Source organism: Hibiscus syriacus, unplaced genomic scaffold (assembly GCF_006381635.1).
Source record: "Hibiscus syriacus cultivar Baekdansim isolate YM2019G1 unplaced genomic scaffold, ASM638163v2 tig00110223_pilon, whole genome shotgun sequence".
Taxonomy (NCBI): Eukaryota; Viridiplantae; Streptophyta; class Magnoliopsida; order Malvales; family Malvaceae; genus Hibiscus; species Hibiscus syriacus.
The window spans coordinates 1,236,830-1,247,067 of NW_024062636.1; the positions used below are offsets into that span (position 1 = coordinate 1,236,830).

Below are 10,238 nucleotides of genomic sequence, written 5' to 3' on the forward strand. Positions count from 1 at the left end.
TGCATTTATTACAATTGTGGCAATAACGAGTGTTATTGTAGTTATTGCGGATATCATGGTTGTGCAACAACAGTCTTAGACAACATCTTTATCATTATATAACGACCATTATTTCAATAACGAACAATTATTTAAATCCCTATTGTAAAATGATAATAAAACCATCAAATATCAATTGAGCTGAAGTCTCACAAGCTCAAAAGTAATGAACTAACATGGAGCTTGAAGAAATAATCTCAAAAGATATAATTAAATTCCCCGTTTGTTTATCTCTTTGGTAAGTTTGCTGATTCTTTGATACAATCATAAGAAATCACAAATAAGCATGGTAGACTTGGAGAAAAGCCAGAATCTGATTTATCTGCAACTTTTAGTTTACATCAAATGCAATAATATGTTCATCTTATGGCTTTAATTGGACACTATTTACCAATAATTGTGTACCTTTGAAATTTTATCTCATAAGCAAGAATAATCCACGACCCAAACTACCTCACTGTTTAAAATGATGATTGTTATCCTTATAAGTTCGAGGTTCAAGCACCAACGACTGTAGAGTATTTGAACAATTATTATTAAATGGTTGAGAATCTATAGAACAAATTCTACCACTTGTAACCTTAGATTAATAAAAAAAAGTAAGAATAATAAAAGAGCAAGAATCTAACCATAAAAGATTTTCCAATGAGTTTGAATAGAAAAAAGAAAGAAAGAAAAAATAGTTTAGTGACATTTTTGATTGAAGAAATCACTAAATGATGACATAAACGATGATAAAAGGAGGTCACAACCAATTTGGAAGAAGAGCTAGGGTTTTTGTTGTAGACGACAACTAATGTCAGTGACCATAATGAAAACGAATTAAAGGCTCAACGATTATATTACAAGTTTCAACAGTTTGATAATCAAAACAAAAACATCCCAAAATTTAAGGATCATTTATATAATTTATCCTTTGAATTAAAGATTTAAAATGGCAAGTCAACACTAATTTATCATCTGATTTTGTAATAAGTTGAAAGGTGTGCCATCATTTATCAACAAATTTTAAATAGAATTACATCTCTTTAATAAATCAGTAAATTTGTAACAAAAGCAAATAATAAATGACATTCAATCTAAACCATGACACGATATTCTCTTAATGAATTGAAATATGGAAACACCTGAGGTAAACCTTATTCTCTTGTCGGCAACTCATGTCTTACCTTCTTCTAATATAATCTTTTACCATTCTTACCAACTTCATCAACAAAAAGAAACTGCAAAAATTTATGAAACAAAAAACAGATTTAATTAAAATATTTGCCTTTGTTCTATGTTTGTTTGGGAATAAAAAGAAACGGATATTAAGAAAATGAAGATTTTCATTGTTATTTTTATGTAAACTAGCCGAGTTGATTTAGGGTATTGTTAAATTTTACTTGATTTAAAAAGTTTTAAACTGAATTTAATTTGACTCAAAAGCTTGTAAGCTTGAATTACCAAATTCGACTTAAACTCGAAATAAAAAATTGAAGTTCGTCTCGACTCAAAAGCTCGTCAGTTTAAAATTTTCAAGGTCAATCTGAAATCAAAATTGAAGCCCAACTCGAGCTTGAGAAAATTTAAACTCAAAACATTCTCAATCTTGACTCGATTGAAGCTCAAACTCGAGTTCAATTCAAATTTAAATTTGAGTTCAAACACAAACCTTAATTAAATATCAATTTCTTATGATATTTTGTTTTTTTGAAAAACATTAATATTTGTATTATTATTAATTTAATTTAAAATTTTGAAATTTAATATATGTTATTTTTTTCAAATACCAACGAGTTTTTTTTATTGAATATAGAGTAAGTCGTTTTGATTTGTTTAATTTAAATATTAACTCAACTTTGATAGAATTAAATTAAAAAAATGTCTCGTGTTATCTCATTTACAGCCCTATTTGTGGGAGAGGTGGCCTGCAGTAAGAATAACATGATTGACAAGAAAGATAAAAATGAAATTGGCATAGGGAAAAGGTAAGCCGAGTTTTCAATTCTTTGAGGATGAAGGTGGGGTATGGTTGCCCTGTCTTTTTCTCATTTTGAGTTGCAGAAGGAGGGATTCTTCTTCCTTCTTGGATTGGGCCCTTCCTTTTCTTTTTAAATTTTTTCCCCATTAAGTTCCCTCCCTTCCAATCTCCCTAAACCCCAAAGCTTACTAATCAGTAGAAATGAACCAAATTTAAACCAAACCCAAGCAGCAGCAGTGAAAGTGTAATCTGAATCCCTTCTTCTTCTTCTTCTTCTTTTTGCTTTATTTCTCGTTAATTTCAATCTACATTCACGGAAAGCTCAAGCAAAAGGTAAAATATGAGGCAGACCTCTCGAACTATTGTCTTCTTTGTAAGTCTTTGGTTTTGGTTAAAATGCCGGCTACTCATTTCAATAATTTTTTTAATGTTTCCGATCTAACGGCAAAAATTTCGATTATGCAGTCCTTGGAGAATGTTAAAATAATGAAATGAGGATGGGATCCAGTGCACTGTTGATCAGAAAATTTTCCTTTTGAGAAGATTTGAATGTTGTCTATAGCCATTGCGAGGGTCTTGTCTTCAGTTTCATTGCCGCCATGACTACCAAACGAGCTTACAAGCTACGTATCCTTTTTTAGGTTTTTTTAATTAAATTATGTTAATATTGATCTGGGTTTTTCATTACAGTTGCCCCCATCACTTCGAACAGATCTTTTTCTTTAAGAATTATTTATACCCAGGGTTGCCTTAATAATTATAAACAGAAGAATTTGTGGCACACTCTTCAACTGTGAATTGCCTGAAGATTGGAAGGAAAACGTCTAGGGTTCTTGCAACTGGAGGAGAAGATCACAAGGTTAATCTCTGGGCTATTGGTAAACCCAACGCTATACAGGTCGGTTCTCGCTCTATATTCGCTCAATGCATTTCCTGTCAAATACCCTTCTTTTTTAATATCATTTATCTGTCACTTATTTGCTGTAATTAGTTTTAAGCTCACTCCCTCACTGAGGGAGAAAAATAATATTTGATATAGCATATAGTAGGATTAAACAATTGTAATTATGAATTTTTTTTTTGATTTGGAGACCAATGAATTCTTATTCCGTACATTTTTTATGTGAACCATTATATCAGAGTTTGTCAGGACACACGAGTGGAATAGATTCAGTGAGCTTTGATTCTTCAGAAGTCTTGGTAGCTGCAGGTGCTGCAAGTGGTAGCATCAAGCTTTGGGATTTGGAGGAGGCAAAAAGTATGCCTGTCCAGTTTCATAGACCTTTTTCCCCCTAAAATAATAATCAAAATATGCATGTTGTTGTATGTTAAATGCCGGTCTTAAATGTGTCAGATTGATTATTTATTTTTGATATCTTTTTTGCAATCTGTACCATTTTAGTTGTTCGGACTTTGACTGGCCATAGATCCAATTGCATCTCTGTGGACTTCCATCCCTTTGGTGAGTGTTTTGCATCTGGTTCTCTTGATACAAATCTCAAGGTATGGGATATCAGAAAGAAAGGGTGTATCCATACATACAAGGGCCACAGTCGAGGAGTCAATGCAATCAGGTTTACACCAGATGGCCGATGGGTTGTATCTGGCGGTGAGGACAACATTGTGAAGGTCAGAATTTGCTGTAATTTAGTTCATGATGCCAGTCATTTTGTACGTATGTAATCCTTAGATTGTACACGTGTTTCTTTTTCTTTTGGGTTCTGTGTGGGCATTGTAGGGTGAATAAACATAGAAAGGTTTTCAATTCTTTTAGGGGTAGTCTGTTTCATGGCCTTGCTCTTATTTCGTGAGAACTGGAATCGAGATTTTGGAGTTTGGAGTGAGGCTATGCAATGCTGAGGGTGTTGGATGAACTTACATGCCTTCTTTATTTCACATTGTTTTTAATTATCCGAGTGTTGCAACTTCAAAACATTGGCTGTTCTGTTATATATCAATGAGTTGCTCCATAGGTGCAGTTCTTTGGCATTCTCACATCGAAATTTAATTTCTGCAAGCCATTTCATTGTATAAATGGTAAAAAGGGTCAGATGGGCGTATAGATTGCCAGCTTTAAGTTTTCTTTGATAAAAATGTTTTCACCTTATGAACAAATTTAAATGCACATTTAGGGTCTGTTTGTTTCACTGACAACATTTTTTAGAAAATGTTTTCCGTAAAATGAATTACATCTTCTGGAAAATATTTTCTGGAAAATGTTTTATGGTGTTTGGAAGATGTTGTGTGAACCATTTTTCACTAGTTGATAATTTTTTAGAAATTATTTATTGCAAATATAAATATATAAATAATATTATTTATTATAAAACTTAATATTATTATTTTAAAAATATTAGAATAATTTATTTAATACTATTTATGCCAATATTATTATTAAAATATTATTTCTATAATTTTATAAATAAAATATTAACTCTAGTATATTCTATTAAAATAAAAATATGATAAATTATATTGAATATCTATAAAAATAAAAATATTATATTTTAAAATTATTAATAAATATTTTTAAGTAATTTTTATAATATTATTAGACTGTTATATCAATATTAAATACTAAATAAAAGTATTCACTATTAATAATTCAATAATATTATTTTTAAGAAATTAATAAATAATATAACTTTTATTAATAATTTATTATATATATTAAAATAAGAATATAATAGTATCATATATTATTATAATATAATTGAGGATATTATTGTAGTAATATTATTATTATATTATATTATTAAAAATATTAATAAATATATTTTAAAATGTTAATAATTAATATTTTTATTAAAATGATACTAAAATATCATATTAATATTAAATTTATAAAATAATATATTTTGAGTATTTATGCTTTGAAGTGAAAAGTTTGGAAAATGACTTACGAAAAATTAAACCGTAAGTCATTTTCTAGAAAATGCAAAGGAAATTCTGTTGACTAAGAAAATGTTTTACATTGATCAATCTGTTTTCCTCCAACCAAACACTGAAAAGTGAGGAAAACGTTTTCCGGAAAATGTTTTACATGAAACAAACGGACCCTTATACGTGGATTGTATACACATTTTAGCTTTTGAGTTCAGATGTTGATTCAGGATAACTTTACAATAATCTTTTTCATGTTTTATATATCAACAGGTTTGGGATTTGACTGCTGGAAAATTGTTGCATGATTTCAAGTATCATGAAGGCCAAATTCAGTGCTTAGATTTCCATCCCAATGAGTTTCTACTTGCTACAGGTTGGTTATAACCTTCTATGAAAAGTGTTCTTGCTTATTCCTCATTTGAGAATTCTATGATGTCCTTTTAAGTTATATACAAATATCTATTATATTGTGAATTGTACATCCTTCGTGTGTGCTATGATTTTCATTATATGTTCTCTTCCCTTACAGGTTCAGCTGATCGGACTGTTAAATTTTGGGACCTTGAAACCTTTGAGCTTATTGGTTCAACTGGGTCTGAGGTACTTTAACTGGTTTTTGGTTTTGTAGTTGGCTCTTTTAGTAGACTTAGAGATTCTATCGAAGATCATAAGATCTATTTTCCATACTGAGATCACAGGATCTTTTATTTACCTGTTTTATGGAGAAGTTTGTACATGATTTTCACTCTCTATACTGTAGACTACTGGAGTCCATTGTTTGACCTTCAATCCTGATGGGAGGACTGTACTTTGTGGATTACATGAAAGTCTAAAGGTGAGGTCTTTTACAGTTCAATTTTCACCAAACCATAATGATTTATGAGCAAGTGTTCTATGCTATTAAATTTTTACTTTATTTTCCCTCGCAATTTTTAGGTTTTCTCATGGGAACCAATAAGATGTCATGATGGTGTGGATGTGGGGTGGTCTAGATTGTCAGATCTTAATGTTCATGAAGGAAAGCTTCTTGGCTGCTCATATAATCAAAGCTGTGTTGGAGTTTGGGTTGTAGACATCTCGGTATTGTTCAGTTTTCTACACTTTTATCTGTCCATCTTTCTTTATTGGCAGTTGTTAATTATTATGTTAAAGATTTTAACATTAAATTTTGGTCTTTGGTACAGTGCATAGAGCCTTTTGCTGTTCCTGATGCTAATAACGTGAATGGTCATTCTGAACCCAAATCTTGTTCTGGCGGAACCCTCTCTGTACTGAATGAGAACACAACAAAAGCTAGTATGGGAAGGTTATCAGTTTCACAAAATCCTGATACTTTAGTGAAGGAAACAAAATCCCTGGGAAGGTTATCCATTTCACAAAACTCAGATCCTGTTAAGGAGTCCAAAATTTGGCATGTATGTTGCATTTTACTTTGATTTCGTTTTGGGGTTTAGCACATTCACACTACTTTATGTTTATTAGTTTTCATTTATACAGTTTACTCTTTAAAAAGAACTAATATTAGTCGAAAAAGGTCTCAGGAAAGATGAGTAATCCATCACTTTGAACTTAACTACACAATTCTTTTTGAGAAATCAAAAACTAAAGGGAAAAGGTGGGAAAATGGGTAGATAGAACATGTATGGTAGAAATGTGCAAAATATTTTTACTTGTTCATTTATTTTATGGTGTGCTTTAGTAAGCAGGCAGTAGTAATAGGTCAACTTATGAGAAAAGAGGAAAAATAGAAGAAAACAATTAGGAAAATGATTTAATTGATAATTAGAAATAGCATAAATGCTTAGCCAAATGGTAAACAGTACTAGTGGGGGACCGCGTGCAACTGTTATCTATCTTTCTATCTTATTCTGGTTTTTGCATTATGGTTAAAGCCACAGGAAATGTACCTGGTACCCCTCAGAGGGTCAATTTAGACACTGCTCCAAAGACAACGCAACCGAGTTCAGTACCTGTTCCTAGTGGAGCAGCTTCAAAGAGGAGTTCTATGAGGACTAGCTCAGTTGTCAATGTTCCAAATTTTAACAGGTCAGATGTCATACCTGTGATTGTGCCTAGAGATGATATGAGGTTGGAGCTGGCTGTTGAATCAAGAAAAGAAGTTGGGATATCAGGGAGAAGTTTGGAACAGACAGCCAAATCTAGAAGAGAGGTTGGAATCTCTGGGAGAAGTTTGGAGCTGATCCATCCAGATGCTGAATCTGGAAAAGAAGCTGGACTAGTTGGTAGAACTGTAAAGCAAGGAGCTGATTCCAGAAAAGAACTGTGTATTGTTGGAAGAACAATGCCATTTTCTTTGCAGTCAAAGGCATCTAGTTTTCGGAGGTTTCAAAATAGCAAGGAAGACATGGACCAACCATCTATCTCTGCTCCGTCTCAAAGTGAAGATTCTAAGGTGGATGAATTCGGAAGTGTTCTGGACAAGAGTAAATTTCCATCTCTTAAAGGAATACCAGCTGTTAAAAGGAAAACAAGAGAAGATAGGTGTGCTGGCTCTGGTAAGAGTGAATCGAACTCAGTGGTTGAGTTGCCTCCAAACTACTTGGATGAAAATTGTATGTTCTTAAAACTTTTAATTCACTGGTTAATTTTAGGGTTTTTCATTCGTCACAATTTTTTGGGTTGTTTTGGGTGAGGGGTTACTACTGAATTTCAAAAGGCAGGTTTGGGAGGTTTTTTCTTATTCATGCACTGACCAGCCAGATTCCAGTCATCAGAATCTTATCGCATGATAATTTTTCTAATTTTCCTTTTCCAATAGAAATAGGAATGCAAAAAATAAAAATGAAATGAGAATAAAGAGAAAAAAAACAAAAGGTTGAAGCAGAGTGTTATCTGTACCTCAGCATTTCTCAAGTTGAAATGTCTATGTATTAATACTGAACCAGAGCTCTTTGTTTCAGATGATTCACAGGTGCAAAAAACACATAGAGACGCATATCCTTTAGAGAGCCAAAAAGGTGGTATATCTCTCCATAGCAGGTTGATATAGTGCACAATTCCGTAGTCTGAACTCACTACCTTGGTCAATGCTTCAGGAAGAACACACCCAGTAGTTATAAATTGGGAGAAAAGAGGGAGGCCTTCTAATTATGACGGACCTACTTTTGGTATAGCTCGGAGGAATACATCTACGTCAGATATGTCTTCATTCAATTCGGTAAAAACTTGCCTAAGCTTGTATTCACTTTCTTTTCCTTTTTCGTTTTAATATGTTCCCAGTGCTAATTTATGCATTCGGTTCTTATCTTTTTTGAAGTATAAACAAAGAGGATACAACTCCTCTGTGGAAAAAGAAATGCCTTCTGCCAGTGATGAGGATGCTGTTGCAGATATAATGGAGCAGCATGACCAATTCATTGGTTCCATGCAGTCTCGTTTATCTAAGTTACAGGTGATCCTAATCAAACTGGAAGTTATGATATGGAGTGTTTAGATGCTTTTGTTTTTCACTTCATAGTAAAATGTCGACATTGTTGAAGTTAACATAGAAGATTGCTGAACCTTGTTTATTACTGGTTATAGGTTGTGCATCGTTGCTGGGAAAGGAATGACATAAAGGGTGCAATCAGTGCAATGGAAAAGATGGCTGATCATGCTGTAAGAACTTTCAAGTTTGTCAATCCATGTATCTTGGTTTGAACTTTCGTGTAACTCGAACATATTGAAGTGCTACTTGCATTTTGTTTTTGGGTGATGGGAATTGCAGGTGCTTGCTGATGTGTTGAGCATTGTCACTGATAAAATAGACATTGTCACGTTGGACATATGCACTTGTCTTCTTCCCCTTCTGTCGAGTCTCCTTGGAAGTGAGATGGATAGGTAAAAACAGTATCATAATCTAGCATTTTTGTTGTCTCTTAGCCTGGGACTTTTGCTCTCAAATTGTTCTTTAAACGTCAATTGCTTTCAGTAGTTGTTTCTCTGGTTCATTGTATCTACCAATAGAGTAGATTTTGGTATGTAACTGCAGCTCTTATGTAGGCATTTGAGCATCAGTCTCGACGTCCTGCTTAAGCTGGTTAGAGTATTTGGTTCAATGATATATTCGACATTATCTTCTTCAACGCCTGTTGGTGTAGACATTGAGGCAGAGCAAAGGTCTGCCTGCTTGCTTCGGAACTGCGAATTTAATCTTCAAATGTTCAGTTATTGTATTATTAACCGAGATCATGCTGCTGATTGCCCTAGGTTTGAATGTTGCAACCTCTGCTTTATAGAACTTGAAAAAGTAAAGCACTGTCTGCCCATGGTTACCAGGTGAGTATGGTGGCAATTCGAACTTGTAGCGAACTGCTTTAGGGTTTAATCATCCGAGATATCCATTTTTATTTATTTGTTTCTTTTTTATTTTTTATCCATAGAAGAGGGGGATCAGTGGCAAAATCTGCCCAGGAATTGAATCTAGCACTTCAAGAAGTGTCATAATGGGAACCAACGTGTAGATTCATACATGCATGCACTAGCTTATTTTGTGTGCTTTTATGCGTTATATTCTTTTATTGTCATGGAGAGTAAGTTTTCAGCTGGTCAAACATCAACGACTTCCATGCATATTGTCTTGTCAAGTCCTAATGCAGCTTGTAAATTTTATACTAAACGAAAGCGTTTAACTGATAGCCGATTCTACTACATTGTCAAGGTTGAAGCTCTAATTTGGGTTGTCAACATGCTGCTGGTTTCTACTAAGTTTTTTCTACTTTGCTCCTTTTGGCCTTTTAACTATTTTTTTTTTGTACTATAAAATTCAATATATACACGTGTGTTAAAAGCTGTGGAACAACATGAACGAGAGCATGGTTTAGCTGCTCGTATTTGCCAGGTGTTATCTGCGACACTGGCGGATGTAAATGGGGTTTAGGGTGAGTCAGAGTTCACCCTAAACTCTGAATTTTTTATGTTCATTTTATTGGTGGTGTCCACCCTTAAATTTTACTTGTGTTCACTCTATATGAAAAACTTTTGTTATTAATATAAATGTGCCCCGTTTAAAAAATATTTTTGGATTCGCAAGATTCGTTCTTAAAGATCGAAAGAAAGTGAAAGAGAGAAATCTCCACCTTGAAGTTGCTCAAACACCACAATGTGATTCGTTTGCATGAGGTATTATTTACTGTTTAATCATGTTCCAAGTCCTTGTATCAATAGACTAAATTGCTACAATTAGAATATAGGGACTAAAATTTGTATGTCTTAAGGGTAGAGGGACTAGATGCAAATTAGATATATTATTGTTACTATTGAGCTTTTCTTTTGTTGCTAAGTAATTGTTATTATTCGCTAAACCAATGTTTTAAGCATAATACTGATGCATGGTTATCTAAGTGCTCAT

The 10,238-nt window shown here is 33.1% G+C and overlaps 1 protein-coding gene across 1 annotated transcript; it reads left to right on the plus strand.

Moving 5' to 3' along the window:
* The first annotated feature begins 2,540 nt into the window (after nt 1–2,540).
* LOC120114361 (katanin p80 WD40 repeat-containing subunit B1 homolog KTN80.4-like) lies at nt 2,541–9,345 on the plus strand. The gene is made up of 18 exons (XM_039135296.1): nt 2,541–2,629; nt 2,770–2,900; nt 3,143–3,260; nt 3,405–3,631; nt 5,159–5,261; nt 5,418–5,488; nt 5,649–5,723; nt 5,825–5,968; nt 6,073–6,310; nt 6,781–7,461; nt 7,810–7,866; nt 7,945–8,066; nt 8,166–8,300; nt 8,432–8,506; nt 8,616–8,728; nt 8,891–9,007; nt 9,098–9,166; nt 9,271–9,345. The coding sequence occupies exons 1-18, from the start codon at nt 2,602–2,604 to the stop codon at nt 9,332–9,334; spliced, it is 2,568 nt and encodes an 855-aa protein (XP_038991227.1). The 5' UTR covers nt 2,541–2,601; the 3' UTR covers nt 9,335–9,345.
* Nucleotides 9,346–10,238: the final 893 nt, after the last annotated feature.

What these genes read in the sequence shown, in the direction of transcription:
- LOC120114361 (XM_039135296.1), top strand. Translation starts at nt 2,602, where the DNA reads ATGACTACCAAACGAGCTTACAAGCTAC. An exon ending in CTCGTTTATCTAAGTTACAG is followed by an intron (nt 8,301 to 8,431) that starts GTGATCCTAATC and finishes TACTGGTTATAG; the next exon opens with GTTGTGCATCGTTGCTGGGA. An exon ending in GACATTGAGGCAGAGCAAAG is followed by an intron (nt 9,008 to 9,097) that starts GTCTGCCTGCTT and finishes TGATTGCCCTAG; the next exon opens with GTTTGAATGTTGCAACCTCT.